The sequence below is a fragment of the Ascaphus truei genome, chromosome 2 (genome assembly GCF_040206685.1).
Source record: "Ascaphus truei isolate aAscTru1 chromosome 2, aAscTru1.hap1, whole genome shotgun sequence".
Classification (NCBI taxonomy): domain Eukaryota; kingdom Metazoa; phylum Chordata; class Amphibia; order Anura; family Ascaphidae; genus Ascaphus; species Ascaphus truei.
Genome location: NC_134484.1, coordinates 443,568,477 through 443,594,437, shown reverse-complemented (window position 1 = coordinate 443,594,437; position 25,961 = coordinate 443,568,477). Strand labels below are relative to the sequence as shown.

At 44.4% G+C, this 25,961-nt stretch overlaps 1 protein-coding gene across 3 annotated transcripts in view; it reads left to right on the top strand.

Annotated features, from left to right (window-relative positions):
• DPP6 (dipeptidyl peptidase like 6) overlaps positions 1–25,961 on the top strand; it is a 1,044,825-nt gene that overhangs the window by 819,299 nt on the left and 199,565 nt on the right. For all 3 annotated transcript variants that reach the window (XM_075587874.1, XM_075587872.1, XM_075587873.1), the window contains exon 5: positions 21,127–21,201. In XM_075587874.1, coding sequence (XP_075443989.1) covers positions 21,127–21,201 — 75 coding nt within the window. The remainder of the gene's footprint in view (positions 1–21,126; positions 21,202–25,961) is intronic.

Sequence of the window (25,961 nt, the reverse complement as noted above, 5' to 3'; positions counted from 1 at the left end):
GTATAGTGCAAATCTGATTATATCTATTTAGCATGTAATGTTAGTATTGTATAAGAAGACTGTAATGTCTGTTATTTCGGTTTTACAGTGTTTGACATTCTTTATTTGACCTGTATCTAAAATACATAATGGTGGTGGCTATCTGGCATGCTGTGTAACAGCTATACACCACTATAACATTTTTACATATAATTTAATGTTTAATAAATGTTTAAAAGTCGCAGCACTTTTTAATTATATTTTAAATATAGCGACTGTTTGAGTAACATTAAAGCCTAGTGGTATATATTTTGGGTAGATTGTGAAAAAATATAAAAACGCAAATGAGTGGAGTGAGAAAGTGAAAACTACAAATGTGATTGAAGTGCTTAAATTGAATAAACACGCACAACAATTATCCCAAAATGTAATAGGCAAGAGTGCTGGAATTCACTTCTTGCTGCATCAATCCTCACATGAAAAAAACAATAAAAGGGACGTAGCATAACAACGTTTAACTAGGGAATACACTCACACTTTCACAGGTACAATAGCGCAGTGAGTGTAATACAGGTACACTCTACCCACTTCGAACCGTCTGGATGCACAAGCTTGCTCAAATCTGTCAGCGTGATCGCTTTGCTCCTCACCGGTACAGTAACTTCTGCATTGGCATCGTACGCATCCGTGTCATCAGTGGGAGTTCCAGATTGAGTATCCATCTTGGTACAACGGTGTCCTCAGAGGGTCAAAAACCCTACGCATTTCGCCTGTCAGTTGCTATCGGCTTCCTCAGTATATATAAATATATAGAAGTATAGATTTTGGCATATGGAATTGGGAATGACCTTTATACAATTAAAGACTTACAAGATACTACCTGTAGCTGCACTAGTTAAGGGTGTAGTTCTGCCCAGTGAATCTTTCAGCCTTTTAGAAGCTGGATCATGTAAATTTCAGCTCTGGGAACTCCCTGGTTCCAAAGATACTTACCTCCGAAGCTACCTGCAGTACCATCCCCTGCAGGGGAAACAAAATGGAGGTTTAAATCTCCCACAGCATGTGGTCCAATAGTAAACGGAAACGTCACTCATCATGGCTCTATTGACCCTGGTACCATGGGAGATTTAAGAACCAGGAAGTAGCTGGCGGCACCTTTTGGTGGTACAGTAAGTATCTCGGGGACCAGGTGCTTCATAACCATTACTAACAAAATTGACTGCAGGGAGGAATGCTGCTTTCACATATATGATATTGCAGCATTAAGAAAAGTTATTGTACCAGAATTTATACTACTGTAATTATAATATTAACTTTAAAAGAACAGAAGGGAGATTCAAGATGACAATAAAGTTAAAGCTGAATTAGTCTGCAATATCCAAAATGGTACAAAAAAAAACCTCAGCGTACAATATCATTTAGTAAATTAATGTTGATAGTAATTGAAAAAGTTGGAAATATTCAAATGTAAAATGACTTCGATAGACTTATACACAATTAACTATTTGTTTGTTGTGTTGTGCAAAGAACATTGGAGACACCATAATGTTAAAAGGAGATAAACTGACCTGTCTAATGCCACAAAAAGCTAGCAAGGATCTCACACCATGGTGTCTTATAACAGAGGCCAGTTCATGGACAACGCCTTCTTTTATGAGTGAATTCTCAGAGGATGTTGCATTGCACCAATGATGCATAAAATGTATATGGTGCATAGATATATCAGGAGAAAAGAGCACATTAGACAGTCGGAACTGGCTAACACTCCATTTAGGCATGCATGCCCCAAATAGAGAGTATACATATAATATAGTATAAAACAAACGAGGAGAGCATAAGCTCCTTAGTGTAATTCAGTATAAAAAAGGTTTTATTCAGACAAGTAAATTCCAGTAATTTACAAACGGCGCAGGTAAAAGCACGAGGAAGGACAATATCGGGGGCCATCAGATCGATGCGAACGGGGACCAGAGCCGGTAACACTACTCCTGGGTAGACTGGGATGTGTATCCGATTTCGGAAAGGTGCCGCGAGGGGTGTAACTGCAAAAGTCTTCCTTATCTATCTCTGCACCACAGCAAGGGTTCCGCAGCTCCTACTTCCGCGATGGTGATGCCACCACAGTGAAAAAAGTCCAACAGAACTGAAGCAAGCCCTACGCGTTTTGTCACTCACAGTTGCGACTTCTTCAGGGTTTAAATGTAGGCGGGCTGATAGCCCTTATATAGCCCCAACAATTATTCAATGTCCATGGAAGTTTTAACCTCTCATGGGTCATTTGGGATTAATAATTGTTTGGGACTATATAAGGGCTATCAGCCCTCCTACATTTCCCCCCTGATTAAGTCGCAACTGTGAGCGACGAAATAAACACAGTTTGATTCAGAGATTGGAGGCAGAGGAGACGCATGTATATGAGGGGATCGAACCTCTAGACTAGGCCGCAAGCTCTTACTAGAAGGTGAGAGGACCAGATGGTTAACTAGAGTGGCGTGAGAGGAGTTGACAGGGAATGTAGGATGTGAGGGCAGGAGGAGGAAGGCAATGGAAACTGGGTCAGAAGCAAGAGGTTGTGGCAGCATGGGCTGGGCTGGGTGGAGGAAAAAGAAAGAGCTGGCAGCACACAGCGGGAAGCGAGAGGTGTAGCAGAGCTGCAGGCATTGATACATAAAGTGGATTCAATCCGAAGTGAACCAGTTGTTTAAATTTAACCTGTGACAGAACTTTTCTCTTGTCTAAAAGGTTTAAAAAAGAAATCCTGTCTTTAGCTGATGAGTCCAGCAGGGAGCTGGTTAATTTCAGCAGGAGTTCATTGATCAGTCTCCAACTCACTCATCAAGCATGCTTAAAACCCTGCTGCACAGACTGCAGGGAATCTAAAGCATAGAGAGAGTTTGTGCTGCTAGAGAGATCCCAGGGGAAGAAAGACTGTTCCAGGCAGCATCGTTCCCTGGAACCTCCAGAGGGATCACCCCACAGACACCACCACATACACTGGACTGACATGGAGAGCACCCTGCCTACAGTTACCTCTCTTTGGACTTCTGTCAAAGGTTGGTAATAGGCCTAGCCTTCCAGCCCGCAGATAGGGACTGCTGAATGTTAGTCAGTCTCTTACATGGGGTTAGGCTTGGTTGTTATTTCATGCTCTAAAGTAGTTTGCTGATATGAATCTGCTTTTTGTTTCAAGCTGCTAGCTAATAAAGCCTACGCTTATTTCTCCTAAAAACATCTACAGTGTTTTACCCTCTGCGCACATCCTACAAAACCCTGTACAGAAACGTGTATATGCTCTAAAATAGAAGCTTAAACTATCTAAATCTCCCACATAGAAACAAAGCTAAAGGTTGGGAAAAACTGCTAGCTGTCTATAATATCTTCACCTACTGCTGGTTTCTGCTCCCTGCTTCGTCCATGCCTGCTGCAATAATACAATCCTTCTATAAATGCTACATAATCTAGTTTGAAGGCACGCACCCACCGTTTCTATGCAAGAATAACACAATCAAAACTGCTGGTGCACATACTACTGTATATGCATAGATTCATAAACAAAATCCCCAGTTCCACAAAATCTAAACAAAAATACAAGGTCAACAATATATTTTCTTGAAATATTAGCCAGAAATTAGATTCTGAAAGCAGTTGGCTATTGGAACCAAGCAACCAGCTATTATCAATAACCAAAAGAGAGACCATACCGCTCTACCCAATACTAATGACAATTACTGAATAGTAACAGGGTGCTATAGGAAAGACTAAAGCTTATTAACAAGCTGGGTCCCAAGAGAACCTGAAAAAGTTCCTATATCTAGCACTCACTGTGGCAACATAGTAGGTGAGTAATTACTCCATGAGATATAAATATCCCCAATATTTATATCTCATGGAGTAATTACTCACCTACTATTTTGCCGCAGCGAGTGCTAGATATAGGAACGTTTTCGGGTTCTCTTGGGACCCACCGTGTTAATAACCAGCTATTATCGCCTGCATTAGAAGAAGTGGTAAAGTTAATTACCCCAATGCTTGATGACATTTTTTTGGGATATCAAAAATACAATCCAAGTGGCTCTAAGAGAACTTAGTTCACACACATAGAGACTTGACAATGTGGAATGAAGAACGCAGTCATGCGAATCAGATAAACAAACACTAAAAACAGCATCTGGTCACAAGAAAAAAACATTAGGAGTCGTAGAAATAACTTCTGTGTTATAGGGTTTCCAAAATCCGTGACTAGTTAGACTGAACAATCCCATAATAACAAATTCAGGCTTAGCTTCATCATACAGACTTAAGGTGTTTCACTCCTTAATGGAAATGTCAAACTACCGACTGATATATTTGCTAACAGAATAAAATTGAATTTGTCCAAATTAATTTCATTAGAGAAAAGGAGCTTTGTGCCAGTAGATACTCACTGACAATGTTAAGATCCACAATCTTGGCAACTATGCTGCACATCAAATAAACAACAAAGAAAATATTGTACTAAATTTGGATGCCGAAAAACTTGCTATAAAATCGCATAGCTTCATTTGATCAAAGTTCCTCAGGCACAAAACTTTGGTGATAAAAAAGTGGCTGTTGTGAAATTATAAACAAGATTCAAAATTGGTATTTAAAATGTTATTTTTTATAAATCCAAGGGGATGCCTTTGCATATAGTGCATGTGCTAGACAGGGGTGGAGAGAGACATTTCTATTTAAATTCACAGAGAAACCTATCATTTTGGGGGAAATGTATCTCCATAGTCCCATATCCCAATTATTTACATGCTGCGTACAAAATGGCTGCTTCGATTCAGAGCTCTGGAATCTACATCGATTTCTACCACATTTTCAACGTAAAATTCCGATTTAAAATGTGAAAAAAACATCAGAAATGCCTCCTACAAGAAAAAGTAATGAAGATAAGAGGTGCAGGACCCTCCCCAAGGGGTTTCGGAGACACCATCGAGTTCCCCACGTGGCTTACCTGAGAGAGCGGGAACAGAAGAAATGGCTGATAAACATGCGGAATAATACACAATAAAAGCAGATGTTGGCAAATAAAGAAGATCTTACAAGTCTGCTGGGGGATATTAAACCAATAATCAAAACATAAATCTCAGAAATAAGAATGAGGGTGGCGCAGCTGGAAAAGGAGAATGAAATGGTGGCTGAAACACACAAAAGGCTTTTCCATACAATGATTGTTAAGAAAAATAAGATTACAAACATGATACCACAACTGGAGAACCATGACAACCGGGGCAGGCAATCTAACATCTGCCTCGGAGGGATACCAGAGAAGGTAGAACAAAGTTTGGAGGCTTTCGTCAAAGGATGTTCTCCCATATTATCCAACCACACAGCTGTGAATGGAGAAATTGAAAGAGGACATAGAGCACGGAGACCCATACCTTTGGCTGCAGACCCACCAAGAGACATAGTGGTGAAGATCCACAATAAGGAAGTCATAATGCCCATAGTAAAGAACGCCAGATTGAGTGAATTTGAAGGAGCAGAGATACAGCAATTTAATGGCTTCTGCATGCTTACATTAGAAAGGAAACGGGATTTAAGAGAGGTTACTTTTTGTCTTTCGAAAGTCAACCACCCTGGGAGGGGAAAACATAGTGAAGCTGTCAAGAGGGCGATGGAGCAGTAAATATGATAAACCTGAACATTAGCTATATGTTTATGTGCTCACGTACATTAATGTCTTAAAGTTTTCTCGGTTATCATGGCTTAATAGATAATTACTACTATATACACGGATGCCATAGATGCTTAGTTTAAGTTACGTTTAACTGGTTTTTTTTTTTATTAAACTGGGAAGAGCTGTTTGAATAGTCTCACAAAAAGTGTTTTTCTTAGCTTCATGGTTTATAAGATATGCATTCCCGATTAGCACAACATTCAGGGTATTGATACTGACTTAACAACCCTATGACTCAGCTTATTAGAACGGAAGCAGCATTAGCTGTTACAGTAGAGCAGGGCCCCAGTCATGCGGCGGGTTCCGTTCTAAGGACCCGCCGCAAAGCGAAAATCACCGGAAAGCGGAACCGGCAATTTTTCTTATGTGCGCATGCGCAGACGGGCAATGCGCCCTTCTATGCATGCGCAACATAAGCAAAAAAAACATTCTGCACATGCGCGACCCCGGACCGGCCCATTCTATGCATGCGCGACCCCGGACCGGCCCATTCGACGCATGCGCGACCCTGGACCGGCCCATTCTACGCATGCGCGACCCCGGACCTGCCCCTTCTCTGTACCTCCATATTGGCGGATCGCCTAAAAGCGGGGCCTTGCTGAATATACTGTAGGATCATTTCAATGTTTTCCAGGCGGATAGATCAGCGGTGCCCAACTCCAGTCCTCAAGCCCCCCCCCTCCGCCCCTCCCGCAATGGGTCAGGTTTTCAGGATATCCCAGCTTCAGCACAGGTGGCTCAATCAGTCCCTTCTTCAGCACAGGTGGCTCAATCAGAGGTGTAGTAAGGAGGCAGGCAGGCACACGGTCAAGCAAAAGATAATTTAATGTGTCATAAATCCAACGTTTCGGCAGTGAGATGCTGCCTTAATCAAGGGCCTCACCTTGCCTCCTTACTGCATATCTGGCTATTTCTGGGACCCATGAATATCCCTGGATACAGAGCACCGGCAGCTAAGTACCCCTGAATAACCTATTACTGAGTGCCTGCATGTCTCCTCTTTTGGCTCAATCAGAGGCTCAGTCTTTAAACTCAGCAGCTACAGTGTATCCTTAGGCCGCGTCCATGTTTAGTGCTTGCGGGCGGAGGCACGCTGAGGTGCGCTTCCGCTCGGCACTGAGCCCCTACAGCCGCAATGAGAGCGGCTTTAGTAGGGGCTCGCCTACGCTTCCGCAAGCGCGCGGAAGCGTAGATCTTAGGAACATTTGACATTTTCCTGCTTGCCGGAGCGCAGGGCCGGTCACGTGAGCGGTTCGCCCAATGAGGGCGAACCAGCTCCGTGACGTCACTGGCCCGCCCGCCGACACGCCCACGGACGGCACGCTGTCTAAGGCCAGGGAAAGCACCCGCTTTCCCTCAGCCTCAGCGCACCTCCATCTGCCAGGAATAACCATGGCAGTATTACTAAGATAGCATTATCTATTGTTACTGGTTACAGCTCAAACTGCTGGGAATATTGGCAACAAATGATCCCAAAGAGGAAAGTGTTGCAAAGATCTTGCACTACTGGGGAGGTGGGCTAAAGCTAGCTATAGACATCAAAGAATGCTTTAAAATGAATTAAAAATGACATTAGGAATTGAATAATAAAAATACAGTAAGTATTATGTAATACTACAGAACAGATTTATTTAAACAAAAAAAAAACCCATAAGATTTGCTGCTTTGAAACCTTATCTAAATCTAATGATGTGAAGGCTAAGATCCCGTAATTCTAAGGGGTTAAACCCCTTTAACAAATGGAAAATAGCCCTGACCGAATGTAAGAACCCAAAATCTCAGATTAATATTACCCCATCTCTTATTTCAGCTCTTCAAAATCCACAAATGGGGTGGGTATTATATTTATGTTATAGGAACAGAGAGAAAGAAAGGTCCCGTCTAAAATCTGCACTCAATATCCCTTAATCGATATATAACGTAACTTTGACTAGTAATTACTGTATGTACAATTTTATACACCACATTATTAAAAAGAATAGTCCTAATGTATATGAGCCACAAGTATTACAGGAAAAAAGAGAACTGCCCATATCGACCCAGTAATACTATTTTAGTTAAAGTAACAGCCTGCAGTGGCATTTATTCTCTGGCAGAAAACACAATAAGAGGTTGTTCCCCAAACTTCTTTTTTTAGAGTATCTAATTTCCCTATATACAGTACAGTGATAGAGCAAACGTGTCTAATGTAGCTAGAAATATATACAATTGGAAGAAACACAGTTATTGTGTAAGAACAACCTGTCTGAAGTGTATCAAATGAATTGTAACAACAGTGTCTATTATGTGACAGCTTAGGTGCAGACTATTGCAAAACTGGATACATAGAACAGAGTGAAAGTCAGGGCAGGTGACACAACTAAGGACGAGTCCATAGAAGGACAGGCCGCGCTGAGCCGTGCGGACGCTCAGCGCTGAGCCCCTGCATCCTCGATGAGGATGCCTTGAGAGGGGGCTCACGTGAGTGTCCGCAGGCGTGCTGAGGCTTTGGAGTTTTCAGCCGACAGCCAAGCTTTTTTTCAGCGCGCTCTTGGCTGAAAACATGCAATCAGCCTGAAGCAGCGTCAACGTCACGGCGCCGTGACGTCGGCGCCTTGATGTTGACGTCAGTGCGTCGCGGGCGATTGGCCCAGCGACGTCACTGCCTCGCCTCCAACCACCTCCCCTCCGGCTCCCTTCGCGCACGCTGGCTCGCCTGCAAGTCCATGGAATCGCCCAGATTTCAGCAGGCGAGCCTCAGCGTCAGCGCAGCTCGGAACTCCTCACCCCTCTATGGCCCCAGCCTTACATGAGTGAAAGAATATGAGTCTAACTGCACATACTATATTTTGTGGATAGAACAAATGTAGCTCCAAGGCTAGATGGTGATAAATTAATTAAAGTGAAGGAAACCTATATGAACTGAAACCAGTAGAGCATCTAATTAAAATTGAAAAAAAAAATATCTCAATCTCCTGTTGCCCAAAACTATAATCACCTACTACACTAATAACCAATTGCTGCAGTAGTAATTACAATATATAGCTATTCCAACATAAGGATGAAGTATTGATTCATTTTCACTGAGGTTGGCATTTGCTAAGGAGATTGCATGCCTGTTGGCGTTCTAACTGCTGCCTCGTGTCACCGAGCTCACTACTGAAGACGTCATTAGATCTGACGTCACTAAACACCCGATGTGCGTTTCACAAAATATCTGTTTACGCTAACCGTATGATTTCTCTCCCGCTAGCGATTTCAATCCCTGTAATCAAAAACTACTAGAATAATAATATATCCATTTTTAAATACTTGCGGTTAATATACATCAAGACTATTCTTTTTAATTGTGCAGTGTATTCATTTTTACAAGATTACTAGTACAAGTTTTGCATTGATTAAGTGCACTTTTTAGAAGCGATTTTTCTTTATCTACTCATATTTAGCAAAAAAAGTTCAAAAACTGTATGAAGAGAGATATATTTTTATTAAGGGTAATGTAAAAGACATGTGCAGAGACATAACCAGGGAGACATATTTGGGGAAAATAAACCATAGTTTTAATTCAGCCCATAGCTTTACGCAATACAGTTTAAGGAAGAATACAAATAAAGAAACATCCTATCCCTTTGTACGGGCTTAATCACTTTCCCAGTCCCTATCTGCAGGGCTGGAAGGATATGCCCTTTGTTTACTTATGACAGCAAAATCCAAAGGTACCTGTAAGGAGGGGGCTCTTTATGTCAGTCTCTTGTTTGTGTCTTTTGGGGGCCACCCTCTGGCGGGTCCCAGGGTCCCCTGTGCCCTGGATGTAGAGAGTCTGGTTTCTGGGTATCTTGCAGGCAGCACAGTCCTTCTGTGCTCAAGACAACTGTTTCCGTGAGTCTCTTGCTGGCAACACAGTCCCTCTGTGCTCAAGAGATCTCCTTTAGTTCAAGCAGTTGGATTTTTTCTACCTGTCTGATGAGCCAGGTGGACACTGGTTAATTGTTTCTAGCTGCAATTAACCAGCTCCCTGCTGGATTCCTCAGACCAATACAGGCTTCTATTGAAGCCCTTTTAGACAGGCCCTGTTACAGGTAACTACAAGGGAGTAAAACATACCTTTGTAAACATTTATGCTCCAAATAGTGGTAAAGCACAGTTCCTGGAGAGCATGCTTTTGCAACCGAATGACTTCAGAGAGGGCCTACTGTTTTTAGGAGGCGATTTCAATACCAGGAAGTAATACATTGAGAGTTACATCTCATTTTCAAGTATGTCCTGGTCACAGTTATGATGATAAATACATGGTTACAAATACATGGTTACATTAAGTGAACATTATGTATAAAGACATTGCATGAACAGTGTAACATATTTTACCTTTTAGGCATATGCCACAGTTACAGACCAGATTAAAATGAAAGAACTTAGACTGGTGGTGGCTTTGAGAGTCTCAGGTAGATTGTTTCAGTTGTGGGGTGCACGGTAAGAGATGGCGGAGCGGCCGGATACTTTGTTGAATCTTGAGACCGCAAACAATCGTCTGGTTATCAGATCTCAGATAAGTGCTGTGTGTGCTAGGGTTGAGGAGCTTGTTCAGATAGGCAGGTAGCTTGCCTAGACAGTAGACAGGAAAGATGAACTTTGTGCCTAGACTCAAGTGATGACCAATCTAGTTCTTTGATCATTTCTCAGTGATGTGTGTTTTAGTTACATTGGAGGACAAATCGGCATATTGAATTGTAGAGGGTGTCTAGTTTGTTAAGGTGAGTTTGCGGTGCTGTGCTATATACTATGTCCCCATAGTCTTTATTTGGCATTAGCATCTGCTGTGTAATTTGCTTTTTAAGACCTGCGGACTTAGGGAGGATTTGTTCCTATAAAGTTTGGTATAGGTTTTGGATGTCAGGGTATCAATGTGCAACCCAAATGTTAAATGGGAGTCAAACCATTTGCGCAGATACAGTATATAAAACTAGTAACTTCAGCTAGGATGGTATTAGAGCTGGTTCTGATCTGAAGCTCTGTCATTGGCAGCTTTAGAAATGTATCATTGGTCCCAAATACCATTCTTACAGTCTTGTCAGTGTTTAAAACAATATGTTTTGGGAAATCCAATTTTCAAGTCTCAAAAAACAGATTGAAGTACGTGTCCATGGTCAGAGAGCCTGGGGCTGTGTGCATATAGAATTGTGTCATCCGCATACAGTACATGTGTATTGAAGCTTCCTTACAAGCTGTAGGAAGATCATTGATGATCACAGAGACTAAGTTTGGTGATATTACCTGGTCAGATCCTGCTGATATACAGCTGTATATTGGGATTACGTTACAACTGCAGACCAAGCAAATCCTACATGTGTATTTTTTTAAATAAATCAGCTCTGTACTGTGAGAAAATACTTGTAGCAATTTTTTAAGCAATTCATAATGACATTTTTAATGTATTATAATGTAACAAGCATGTGTTTCTATAGCAACCATTTACAAAATCCCATCCCTTTCCTCTTCTCAAACAGGCTCTGGAACACCCCTTTTGCACCCTGCCCTCTCTCTAGCAGTGCACCAATTGTATCTAGTTACTGCCTGGTCACATGATCTTCCCCACGGAACTTTGCATCTTTTGTCCTCTTCTGCAGCACTGACGCATCTCGCCCTCAATTCTCCTCCTCACTTTTAAAGCTTTACACTCTTTTGCTCGTACTTACATCTCAGCCCTAATTTCTCGCTATGCACCATCCCGACTCCTGCGTTCTGCTCAAGGATGTCTTCTCTCTACCCCCTTTGTATCTAAAGCCCTCTCCGCCTTAAACCCTTCTCACTGACTGCCCCACACCTAGGGAATGCACGTCCCCTCAATACCCTACTTACACCCTCTCTATCCACCTTTAAGAGCCACCTTAAGACACACTTGCTTAAAGAAGCATATGAGTAGCACTGTGGCTAATACTATACACGATACATAAAGCTTGGCCCCCTGCAGACGCACTTACCTGAAAGCCATCCAAACGTCTCTGTACGTTCTCCCCACCAATTAGATTGTAAGCTTCCCGGAGCAGGGACTCCTCTTCCGAAATGTCACTTTTATGTCTGAAGCACTTATTCCCATGATCTGTTATTTGTATTATTTGTTATGTATATGATTGTCACGTGTAGTACTAATGTGAAGCACTATGTACATTAATGGTGCTATATAAATAAAGACATACATACATACAGACATATTTACTGAACCTCTGAGCCGAATCTTCACCGATCTATCACAGGACAACGGATGGATCGGCAATTTAGCTAATTACTTAACATTGTGTGGATTGATGCACATATTAAAGGGGGGGGGAGGGCTTGGACTGCTGCTTTAAAAAGAAACTGCAAGGATTGTTGGTCCTGGAGACTAAACAAATCTTTGCTGAAGGACATGAGAATAAAAATGAGTATGGAGTCCTCTATAGAGAACTATTTAAAAGAAAAGAACATGGATGATATGTCTCCTAGCATGTTGTAGGAAACACATACAAGTGTGATTAGATGGGCTTTCATTCAACAGGAGGCTTCCAAAAAGAAGAGAAATAAAGATATTCTGGGTTTAGATCACACAATTCACGAAGTGGAGACTAAACATAAATCCCCCGGGGATGGGAATGTGCTTGGCCAATTCAGTAAACCAGGGGGACATTTAATCTATTAGTCAGGAAATAGAAAAAATACCTACAGTACTCTGGATTAAGAAAAAATTATATAAAACAAGTGACAAAAAAAAACCCAAAAATGTTAGCTAATCGCCTGAAGATCAAATCACTTCACATTGCAAAGCCAGTATAACTATCCTCGCACTGATGATACCCAAAATGTCAAAATAGCTGTCTGTGGTTGGGTTTCCTGGCTATGCACTTCTTTAACCAAGGTCATGCTGAAAAGCTGTGTAATATGCTAGGCATAAGATTATAGGGATCCATGTTAAAATGGATTTGAAGTGAAAGGTGACATTGTGTGTTCATTTGCCTGTAATTTCCCAGACTCCCTACGTGTAGTAGAAGAATTGTATACTGGGAGATAATGGTGAAAAGCAGGGTTGCAGACCTGTCTTAGGCTTCGCTCAGACAGGCTGCGTTGCGACGTGCGCGCGCTTACGTGCGCGTGCACGTCCGTCGCAAATTCGGGTTGTTTGGTGAGAGTTTTCAACCTGAAAACTCCACCTGCGGCAAAGTGCAGCGTTGACGCTGCGACATTTTGCCGCCACAACCCGAAATGAAATTTGGGGCTACAGTCGCGTGACTTGAGCTGGTTCAGCCAATGAAGGCGAACCATCTCCGTGACGTGTTTGTTACGCCCCCGCCACGCCCCCAAACGCCGCGATCCATCTCCTGCAGTTTGAGCAGAGATCGCTGGGCTGCAGGAGCGCGCGGCGGATGATACAACGGGCTTGAGGACTGGGTCCAAAGAAAGTACTGTACTGGCCAATGCTTTCTCAAGATAAACTTGATTTGTTCAGCTTGAGCACTATATGAAGTTATGAATAGAGGTGATTCATTGAGCAGTGGTTTCTTTGGAGACCGTTTCAATAACTCCTCTCCATAGTGGAAACCTCCAGGATAGATCTAATGAGACCGTGATGATTATAACCTCATTATAAGAATCATAAAGATCTTTAACCAGAAGATTGTAATCAAATTCAATGGAACAATTGTGAAGTAACCGCATTAGTTGTCCCTTAGGTATACACCTAAAAAGGGTTTTGGGGTGGCAGCTGCTAGCTCGTAGAAAAATATTGTGTGAATTAGGCTTACGAAATGTGTCAGTTTGAATGTTGAGTCCATTGTCAATATATAAATAAAGATCTAAATAGTGTATGTGATGGTGATTACACATGTGAGTGAAGTAGAGGTTATAATCATTAGTGTTGAGGGTGTGAATGAAGGATAAAAGTGTAGAAACATCACCCTCCCAAATAAAAAGGAGATTGTCAATGAAACGAAGATAAAATAAAATGTGCTCCCTATGAATGTTCGTTTCTCCAAACACGTGGAACGACTCCCACCACCCCAAAATCAGATATCAAAGAAAAGGGGTGTCTCTCTCCATAGACAATGGAATAATAACATGCACTCAAAGAATAGCCCAAGTAATGAAAGTCCTATGAGCTAAATTAATGAGTGAGGTGACTAGTGTGTAAGATATCGCCGCAATGTGATACTTGAATGGCAAGATGTATAATAAAACATAATAAACAAATAGTAGCCCCTAGACAGTGGCATATGAAACTATGACGGAAATAAAAACTAAACTTTAATGAGATAACCTACATAAAATAATTGGGGCAGGTACAGATACAATAATGAATGGTGATAAAAACCACCATGGATTAGCCAACTGTGCTGGTGGTCATATTTGATAGTGTGAACAGTTACGAGTGTTGTCTATGTAGGGCTGGGACCCCCAGATAGAACAATTATGTGCGGACGGTGTATGGTACACTGACAGGGGACATCTGCTCAACTCAAAACATGACTGAGTCATGCACTGGTGCACTGGGGTTGATATAATATGGAACAAGGACTCATGGGAGCCTAGGAGTGACTCCCCTAGGGAGCATGTGCTTAAACAACCCCCTATATAGTGTGCACTCTCTCTGGTCAATGCGAGGATCTAGGTTATAAACAGATTACTGAAACAGTTCCACCATACAGTATATGACCATGTACCGTCTGAACGGTAACAAGATACACAGCAAGGTACTGTATGGAGCAGAGCTAAGAGCTTTTCTTTGATATGAACTTCAATTCCTTGGCTATACTGGTGGTAGAGGACTACACTGCTGTACATCATCTACCTTGAAAAAGCACCATCATAAAACGTAAGTCGGAAAGTGGAAAGGCCGGTGACGGAGTGACGTCACTCCACTTTCCAATCAATTTGCCAATGCAAACACTTTTTTGGCACCATGCAGAACAGGAAAGGCACTGAGGCTCCTAGTCTAGTGTCAGAAGCACAGTGTTCTAAGAGACTGTAGGGAATTGATCAGGGCTCGGTCTCAGTATCCTATGAGCAGGGCTCGGCCAATTACCATTAACCCTTTCCGGTCCAATGTCGGAATATATCCGACACTAATATTTTGCACTTGCGGTCCAATGTCGGAATATATCCGACACTAATATTTTGTACTTCCGGTCCAATGTCGGAATATATCCGACACTAATATTTTGCACTTGCGGTCCAATGTCGGACCGGGTGGAGAGAGGAGGGAGGAAAGCTGAAAGCTGTGGAGTGAGGCGCCCGCAGCACATCCCCTGCATCCCCCTTGCACCGCACTGATGCCCCCACCCCTGCGCCGATGCACCCCCCCGCGCCGATCCATCCACTCTCAAAGCCCTGCGCTGATGCGCCCACCCCCAAAGCCCTGCCCTTCTGCCCACTCCCAAAGCCCTGCGCCGATCTGACCACCCCTCCAGCCCTGCGCTGATCCGACCACCCCTCCAGCTATGCGTCGATCTGACCACTCCTCCAGCTCTGCGCCGATCCCCGCAGGCAGCCCCACGATAACTCCCAGCAGCTGACCCGGAGGTAGGGAGGAAGGTGGGTAGGGGGCTGTGAGTGTGGTGTGCGTGGTTTCAGTGTGCAGTGAGTGTGTGCAGCGAGTGTGTGCAGCGCGTGTCGTGTGGGCAGCGCGTGTCGTGTGGGCAGTGCATGTCGTGTGGAGATATTGTGGCTATGTCAGCAAGGAAAACAATCCTTTTAAATTGGCTCCACCAAGCCTGGGACTGTGAAAAAAAGAAAGTGTGTTCTTGAGCAATGTAACCATGATGCAATTCTTGGAGGGTTCAAATGCACCCCCCCCCCCTAGTTGTGCTACTGTGGCTATCCATATGGTGGACTCCAAGCAGTGCTTCAGGCAGTGTTACTTGTTATTCTTAATCCGACCCACAGGGACTTCCCCTTCACTGAGTATTCTGATCTAACCTACAGTATGTAGGGGCCTGTTACTGAACCTATAAAGACTGTTTCTCATGTATTTATTTTAAATCCGTAGCATGCTGCTCCTCTCACCAGTGCAGTAAGAGGGAGATGTTGCTGACATGGATCACAGTTTCTCAGCTGATTAATGACAGTGAACTGATAAATACTGTACTACCCTGCTCCTCTCCTGTGCTAATCACTAGTTTGTAGTGTAAGCAGAGGAGCGGGACAGTATTCATTAGCGTTCTGCCATGATACAGCTCAATGGGCGGGGAGAAGCTCCTTCCCAGGGCTGCAACGTCCCTTCTGCCTGTGCAATATATATATATATGTGTGTGTGTGTGGGTGTGGGTGTGGGTGTGTTACAGGAGTTCCCCCAACCTCTGGGAGATGTTACTGTTACCTGTACTCTCGTTGTGCTGTACCTGTGAGGCTTACAGGATTGCTGAGTGTCCGCGATGGTAGTAGGGAAGACAGGACAGGCTTTTGGATATAGAGCTCTCATCTTGTTCTGGGTGCAGCGCCTCCATTCCCCGCAGGCCCCATCAGTGCTGGGTGCAGTCCCTGCAGGAAAACCACCTTGCACTCCCCGTGATAAACTGCAGTCACAGGCAGTAGTATAAAAGCAGCAACTGGTCTTTATTGAGTACAGCTGTACACATCAACAATGCCTTTTCTTCTGGTCCCCCAAATGTCTATCCCTGACTCCCATGCTCCCTGGTGTAGTATGGGGTAGTTGTTCCCACCCCCCTGTGGGAGGGATCTCTCTCTTCCCTGAGGAAGGAGAACTCTCTAAATTTGCAGCCCCTTTTGTACCCAGGGGAGGGTCCTAGGTCCGTGCCCCTGATAGGGCAGTACACAGGCCTTAGGCCGCTCCCTGTCACTCAAGGGAGTTGTTTACTGCTGCAGTAGCATGGGCATAGATGAGCATCGTTTTTGCCTTGTGTTTTCCTCTGAGGTGGATTCCAGCTACATAGATGAACACCAGAGAGGACTTACAGGCTTGCTGCCTAAGTTTTACAAAGATGGTTTATATTTAGTATACCTTTTATATTCTTGCGGTTCTTGGAACCTATTCTCTGGCTAAAGAGATCTTTATTGCACTTTTTATTGCACTATATTTTTTTTTATCTGCCTGTGCTCCCCTTTTTACGTTTTCACAATTAAATGAGCCCTGAATTATATACTCTGTCAAGGGTGCGCACGTGACCCTGCGACGTCATTTGCGTTGCCGTCACCAGAAGCCGTCTGAGCCAAGGTAAGTGAAGTTACAGAGGCCTTCGCCGCTCACCCGGCAATTCATTTAAATGCCTTCTGGAAGCGTGTGGGGCCCCTGTAACTGCCGCGCCCCCCTCCGCAGAGAATCTCAGGGGGCGAGCCCTCCAGTTGGCGTACCCCTGCTCTATGTTATTATGTGGTTTAAGATTCTGTCTGTGGTTTAGACATGTCTGCAGGTTACACATCTTGTATGTAGACAACGAAATAGCTTCTGTGCTTACAGGGGCTGTGTCTTTTTGACAAAGAAATATCACCTGTTCGCTGGGTTTGGAGCTTCTAACAATCAGTTTGTTAGACTTAATGGATCCTTGGTTCCCAGCGTTTCCCAAATCCAACGGAGCCAGACAGAGGCTCTCAGCAGAAATGTGGTTTACCACTGAGATATGTGACATAAACAGCTTGGGCATTAAGGCTGTACAGGAACAGCAAGACAAGGACAGGTGTCCTCAAAGAAGTTGCAAAGTGAATCAGTTCAGTCTAAACCAGGATGTGCTGCCAAAACAACCACCAATAAGATATGGCTCTTAGCCAACTTTGTGTTTTGTTCAGCTAAAACCTTGCACCTGATGAAGAGAGGCACTTAGGTTTTGTGAATGGAGTGTGTGAGAATTGTGTGTGTGTGTGTGTGTGTGTGTGTGTGTGTGTGTGTGTGTGTGTGTGAATTGTGTGTGTGTGAATTGTGTGTGTGAGAATTGTGTGTGTGTGTGAGAATTGTGTGTGTGTGTGAGAATTGTGTGTGTGTGTGAGAATTGTGTGTGTGTGTGTGTGTGTGTGTGTGTGTGGTGGTAAGCAAGTACCCTACAGAAAGTTATTGAGATACAGTAAGTATAGTTATAAATCTATCATATATTGTATGTTACCGTATATACACATAGCATTTTGAGGCTATACACATACTTTGTACGCTTTACATTGTATGCTTTATAACCAACTTCAATAAAGTATTCCTTTACTAAGAAGAAGACCAGCATTCTGTCATCAAGAAAATCACCCATATTTCTTAATTACAAAAGACTGCTCCCTTCCATCACAGCTGTTTCAGGTTGTAGGTGGTTGCCTGTAGGAGAGCAATGGAAGTTCTGGGAATACGTCTTTCAGTTATTCATCAATATGGACAATAGGTGGAAGATCTTGTGTAATCCTGCATAGTACTTTCTCGTGGGGGCTGTAGGTCATCAATACTAGAAGGATGCAATCCTTGAGGCACCCTGTAGATGGCCCCACAAGCACCCTTTTCTGGCAAATACTATCAGGAATCCTGATTGCAGAAAATGACGGTAGTAACAGCATGGGACACATCTGTACCTTTTATATATTATACCTCATCAGCTAATAATAACGTTTTACTCATCATATCACTAATGTGTGCTAATGTAAGTCATATGCGTACGAGTTAAATCTAAATGATAACTTTTAAGTTGCCTTGGAAATCTGTGCACACATTGTAAACTGGGACTAAGGAATTGTAGTGGCCTTATCTTCCCGATGCTTGCCTTTCTGTATGTAACTCATGCATTTTTATTGCATCCTATGATAGTTGAGGGTGTACATCACTTTTATTACATTATGACGGGGTGACAAAAATCAATCTTTACAATAAAATGAAACACATGCACTGCAAATATTGAGATAGTTCAAGCAGACAGTGATATAAATATATTAAAAAAAAGGATACTCAACTTCAGTCAAAGCACCTAAATCATTGGTTTCTGCGGTGGCTCCCTGTGCGGCGGCTCTCTCTGAGGCGGCTCCCTGTGCGGCGGCTCCCTGTGCGTCGGCTCCCTCTGCGGCGGCGCTCTCTGCGGCGGCTCCCTGTGCGGCGGCGCTCTCTGCGGCGGCTCCCTGTGCGGCGGCTCTCTCTGCGGCGGCGCTCTCTGCGGCGGCTCCCTGTGCGGCGGCTCTCTCTGCGGCGGCTCCCTGTGCGGCGGCGCTCTCTGCGGCGGCTCCCTGTGCGGCGGCTCCCTGTGCGGCGGCTCCCTGTGCGGCAACACCCTTTGCGGCGGCTCCCTGTGCGGCGGCTCCCTGTGCAGCGGCTCCCTCTGCGGCGGCGCTTTCTGCGGCGGCTCCCTGTGTGGCAGCTCCCTGTGCGGTGGTGCTCTCTGCGGCGGCTCCCTGTGCGGCAGCACCCTTTGCGTCGGCTCCCTGTGCGGCGGCTCCCTGTGCGGCGGTGCTCTCTGCGGCGACGCTCTCTGCGGTGGCTCCCTGTGCGATGGCTCCCTCTGCGGCCGCGCTCTCTGCGGCGGCTCCCTGTGCGGCGGCTCCCTGTGCGGCGGCTCCCTGTGCGGCGGCTCCCTGTGCGGCGGCGCTCTCTGCGGCGACGCTCTCTGCGGTGGCTCCCTGTGCGGCGGCTCCCTTTGCGGCCGCGCTCTCTGCGGCGGCTCCCTGTGCGGCGGCTCCCTCTGCGGCCGCGCTCTCTGTGGCGGCTCCCTGTGCGGCGGCTCCCTGTGTGGCGGCTCACTCTGCGGCGGCTCCCTGTGCGGCGGCTCCCTGTGCGGCGGCACTCTCTGCGGCGGCGCTCTCTGCGGCGGCTCCCTGTGCGGCGGCACTCTCTGCGGCGGCGCTCTCTGCGGCGGCTCCCTGTGCGGCGGCACTCTCTGCAGCGGCTCTCTCTGCGGTATATTGATTCCTGTGATGTGCTATGATGTCCCCTCCAGGCTTGAGGTTTTGCCTCCTGCACTGCACTTGAATGTGAGCCTACCCAGCTGTCAACCTCACCACCACCGGGCTGGGCCTTGTTTCCCCACCACTGCACCGCACTCTCGAGGGAAAACCACCGGGATGTGTGAGGCTGCACTCATTCGCAGGCACTGGGCTTTGTTACCAGCTGATCTGCTGCCCTTACGAGCACTCTCCCACGCCCACTGGGCTCAGTCACTCACCACCTGATAAACATGCTTCAAAAATGCTTCTTCCAATGAAAATATTTCAAAAAGTATATAATTTATTTACAAATAATAAAAATAGCTGCCTATACATTTTGAGTCTGTAAGACACTTCATCAGGGCTTTTATGACACAATGAAGAATGTATGGCATTATATTCTCCACATTTTCTAAACATCGGTTATCAATTAGTTCATCATAAACTTACCCTATAGGGGATGCCAGCATTCATAGATTCTGATGAATGAACCTCTTAGTAACTTTCCGTTACAAAAGATAGACTGTACCCACCACATTCCTTCAAACTTCACAGCTACAAATAAAAATCGTTTTAGTAAAAGCTGTTCATTTGGTTTTTTAAGTAGACATTAGTAGCCTGGACTCATGGCCACTGTCCCACACCTACAGTCACTCCAACCAAGTATTGTGGCAAAGCACTGCTACCTACTGCACTTATTCCCTCACCTGCTGTCTCTGTAACTCTCCCAACAAACCACTAAGATGTAAGCTCTCTGGGGCAGGGATTTCCTTTCCGATTGTCTGATGTTGTTTGTTGCAACTAAATGAGCCTTGAATTATAATACTTATTGTACTATAATTCTCTGTAGTGTATTGTCTCTTGTAAAGCACTAAGTACACCTGTGGGCGCAATATAATTAAAGATATACATACATACTGTACATACATACATACATACATAACCAAGATGCATCCCACTAAACCCACTTCTGCCATTAGTTTTCTTTATTCTTTTCTTTCCTCTTAGGCCGAGGGCATGGTCAGCGCTTACCCGCTGAGCCACGCTCACGCTAACCAATGAGCCCCTGCAGTTGCAATGAGAGCGGCTTTAGCAGGGGCTCGCGCACACTTCCGCAGGCGTGCCGAGGCGTAGCTCTTAATTTTTTTTAGTTTGCACGCTGAGGGGAGCGATGGGCCGGTCACGTGAGCGGTTCGCCCAATGAGGGCAAACCAGCTCCGTGACATCACTGGTCCGCCCCCCGACACGCCCCAGGACGGCGCGCGGACTGAGGCCAGGGAAAGCACCCGCTTTCCCTCAGCCTCCGTGCGCCTCCGCACGGCTGAGGTCCCTATGGACTCAGCCTTAGTTTGTATTGCACCTGTTAGTGTAACAGAAATTTCCTTTATCAGCACACGGGTAAAACGCAATTAAGCATTTGTTTACTAAGTGGAGTGGAAATTGACACTTGTATTTTAATACTAGGAGGGATCCGCTTCTGTGTTTACTGAGCATTGTAAATGATTAATGATTCAATTTGTAAAGTTCTTTTGTTTGTATAACTGATTACTGAAGGTAAAACCAACACATGTAAATGGTCCCTTTCATTTTTTCTCCCCCCCCAGGAGACTTTCAAGGTCAGCAAATATGAAGTATCTCCCGACATGAAGTATGTACTTCTAGCATATAATGTTGTACCGGTAAGTGTAACACATTTACCTATTGCGTTTGATCTTTTCTGGCAATGCAAACGTATTTATTAATAATGCAAAAGCGCTTGCATATATTCATTCCATTAAGTGCCTATCAGTGTGCTCACATGCCAAGGCAGTTAACACTGCCATCTAGTAGATAAGAAAGGAATTGCTGTAGGAAAGGAATGCAATGAAGTGTTATTGTATAGGAGTACTTCAGTATTAGGTGGTACCTTTTTTTTATTTGGAGTAACAATTAATATTATAAGACCAGCTTTCAAGAATTCCCTTTTCTCTCGAAAGCTTGTCTTATAATATCATTTCTTACACCAAATAAAAAAAGGTATCACCAAATACCGAAGTACTCATTTACTCTGCACTATCGCAACTGGGCTAACACGGTTATTTTTATTTCATTCATTAAGTGAGGACCATTAAACTATGATAGTATTATGCATCTCCATTTGTAAGTCTCCTAAAGCAAGAAGTCCTTTTATATTTGAGAATGATTATTATTAGTAGTATTAACATATATCAACTTAAATGGAAATCCATGCATTAAAAAGGATTTGGCATATTTGCCTCAGAACTTTTATCTAGTTAACAGGTCATCAAAAGTGTATGTCTGATATGTGCGGTATATTATAAGATTTTAGAGAGATGTTCAAGTTGCTAGTTTTCTGGAACCAATAACCAGAGTTACTGTATCATTTTAATCAATGTGTGTACAGTTTACGGAGGGTCAAAAACCAGCAGAACATGCATGACACGGCTGGTAGAACACTGAGGTACAGTGACTTGCACATGATTACAAGGACAGAACCCATCAGAACCAGATATTCCCTACTCAAAGCTAGTGGCCTTACTCTGACATTCTCCTTTTGCACCTTATCTCCTTACAGCATCGCAGCAAAGCCCCTTTACACGCTTTGGGGGTCATGCACTAAGCAGCGGAAAATTGCATTCGCCAGGGGTTTGAATTCGCCATGTTTTTGGCATGTTGCCCTCGCTGTATGCAGGAAGGGCCGAATCCCTGGCGAATCACAGCGAGAGCAACATTGCCAAACATGGCGAGTAACCGGTGGCGAGACAGTCTGCCTGGCGAGAAGCTGCCGAGAAGCCGTCCCCTGCCGAGATGTGTCTGCAGTAGAGAGAGATCCGACGCTCTCTCTGCGCAAACATCGGCACATTAAAAAATCTTTTAAATACAATTTTATTCATAGTGTACATGTGCAGGGGGTCTCCAGAGCTGAACCGCATTGGTTTCAGGTCCGGGGACCCCCTTCATCCCGAGATACAGGCCCCGTTATGAGGTGCCGGTATCCCTCTGCATTTAAATGTCCCGATCACGTGACCGCGGAATGTAAACAAAGCAGAGGGATATCGGCACCCCCGAAAGGGACCTGTATCTCGGGAAGCAGGGGGTCCCCGGACCTAAAACCAAAGCGGTTCAGCTCCGGAGACCCTCTGCACATCTACACTATGAATAAAACACCCATATCAATAAACAATCATTCCTTACCTTTGCGGTAACGAAGCAGCATGAATATATTTTTAATAATAGTGTACTGTGAGCAGGGGGTCCCCTGAGCTGATCCGCATTGATTTGTGAATCAGGGACCCCCTGCTTCTCGAGTTACAGGCCCCGGTATGTGTCATCGGGTGCCAGTGTCGCCGCCATCTTTATAGCGTCCCATATGCGACGTGCCCGCTATAATGATGGCGGCGACACTGGCACCGATGCCCCGAACCGGGGCCTGTAACTCGGGAAGCAGGGGGTCCCTGAGCCACAAATCAATGCGGTTCAGCTCAGGGGATCCCTTGCTCCCGCACAATATTATGAAAATACATTAATGCTGCTTCATTACCATAGCGGAAAGCCGCTAAGGCAATGAAGGGGTTAAGGCATAATAGCATGTTTAATGGGGACAATTGCCCCCAATAAACATTGCAATAAACAACATACACCCCCTGTGCCCCCAACAACCCCTATACCCCCATTACATATAGAACATTTTTGGGATGCACAGCAATGATTCTATAGATAGGCGGTGGCCCTCGGGTGTTCCCCGCAGGCCTGCAGTCCAATTAAGTGCACCCCTAAAACAATTACAACACATAAATACACCACCCTTAACACATACAGTATAGTAATGTGCAAAATTAATATTATCCACATTTGGATAATAGTGAATTTGCCCATTTAAAATACATAAAGAACAATAAATACAATAAATACATATAGCACTCACCCATGTCCGGCTGCCACGATGAAGGCATCCTCATCTTCATCACCGTCCATGCCCCCTCCGATGCTGCAAAACATGAACAAGAATAAAAACAGCCAATGTAATGTCCCCTAACCCCTTAATCACCATAGCGGTTATTAACCGCTACAGTCATTAAGGGGTTAACCCACCCTCACCCACCACTCGGGAGGCCTACATACCCTCCGACACACCTCCCCTAACTCGTGTGGCCTAACCACCCTTACTCACCCAATACCCAGCCGGGAGGCCTACCCACATACCCTTGTGACCAATACCCCCTTCCCCCACCCACAGTACCCACAATAAAAACAATACACAGTCCCACAATAAACATCATTATATTTATTAAATACATAACCCACCCCCTGTGCCCCCCCATAAATACATGATTTATTATTTTCCATACAGGGTTAATACCCCAGGCCCACGGGAGTCCCGGGTGGGCCTGACGGGTCACCTCACAGACCTACAGTAGCCCAGCACCATGTTTCAAACAGGGTCTGGAAGCCTACGGGTGGTCCCTGCCAGGCGGCGTGGTCTCCGCATGTCACCGTGGGCCACAATGGGGTCCCCAGGTGGTCTCCGCATGTCACCGTGGGCCACAATGGGGTCCCCATGGGTAGGCCCGTGTCTGTCTGGGAGGCCCCGGGTCAGACCCACAGGTGTCTGAGGGGCCTCGGGTGGTTCCCACGAGGGTCTGGGGGACCACGGGTGGTGCCTACGGGTCCACGGTGCCCCCACAGATGTGGGGCCACCGGTTCTTCCTCACAGGTGTCCCCCATGGACCCGGCAGCCGTTTACCCGTGAGAAGCCCGAGGAGACCGCAGGTGGTCTCCATTGGTCCCACGCAGACCTGAGGAAACAACCCTGTATGTAAAAAAAATAAACATGTCCTATACATTAAATACATCAATCCCCCCCCCCCAACACATATAGTACAATAATGTGCAAAGTAACTATTATCCAGATAGGGATAATAGATTATTTGCCCATTATTAAACACATTAAGTAGCATAATAAAATAAATAAAGTTCTACTGACCTCATCAATAAGAAGCCCCCTCGCCAGCAAAATCCGTGTCCTCCGTTGCCAACAAAATACATAGCCAATACATTGCAATTACATTCTGATATCAATTAACCCCTTAATCACCTTATCGGATAATAACTGCAAAGGTAAGGGGTTAAGCCACCCTGGCCCGATACCCACCCTTCACCCATTCATTTGTACAGTGACTTCATCATGCAAATATATATATATATATATATATATATATATATATATATATTTACACATGATGAACCAATATACAAAGAAATGTTTAAAGGTTAACAAAAACATACACAAATAAAAATACTACTTCCCCATATCAGCCACAGTGTAACAAAATCCTATTTCCTAATAAAATCATTCTCATCTGCCAATCAAAAGCATCAAATGCCAATCAAAACATTGAATTTACATTGTATACATGATGCATAAAATCTGTGCACCATGTACACTCTGCCACTGAGAATGATTTTATTAGGAAATAGGATTTTGGTACACTGTGGCTGATATGGAGAAGTGGTATTTATATTTGTGCATGTTTTTGTTAACCCTTAAACATTTCTTTGTATATTGGTTCATCATGTGTATATATATATCTATATATATATATATAGATATATATATATAAATATATATATCTATATATATATATATATCTATATAGATATATATATATACTGTATGTATATATTGTGACAAACGGCTTACTCCGGGGCTCCGTCGTTTGTCCGGGACTGTTTAGAACACGGTCTTTTAGGGTAGGTTAAATGATGAGGCGTCACGTACTGTTCCTTTAAACAGGCTATGCCTGGTTTATTCAGTCCCAGGCACTGAGACTGCCACAGTGCATACAACAGAAAACAGATCAAAACAAAAGCTGCTCACCTGAGCGATAACTTAACTTAGATATCCCTGACTCAGGGTTGGAAGTGGCTTTTCCACTTCCAACATCAAAACATGGTACTTTTGCAGTCTTACACAAATGAACAGAAAGATTGAACCTGTTTGGGGAAGAGGCTTCTCCCCTCTGTAGTTCAGCAGCCTTCCAGCCTCCTGGCTCTTGTGGGGAGACCAGAGCAAACAGAAAATCAGTCTTTCATACCTGATTCCTAATTAGCATGACAGGTGACAGAAATCAGGCAGCAGACAAACTCTGGTCTGGATCTCTCATCCCTCAGTTCCAGCGCTTGCCAAACTGTGGGATGGAGTGTATGTATTATAAGGCTGCACTCCCAGGCCAAACAGGATAGAAACTGTCTAGTATCCTGTGAGCCCTATATACGGAATTTATTACCATCCCCTGGTTTCTGTCACAATATATATATATATATATATATATATATATATATATATATACTGTATGTATATATATATGTGTATATATATAGTTGCATGATGAAGCCACTGTCCAAATGAATGGGTGAAGGGTGGGTATCGGGCCAGGGT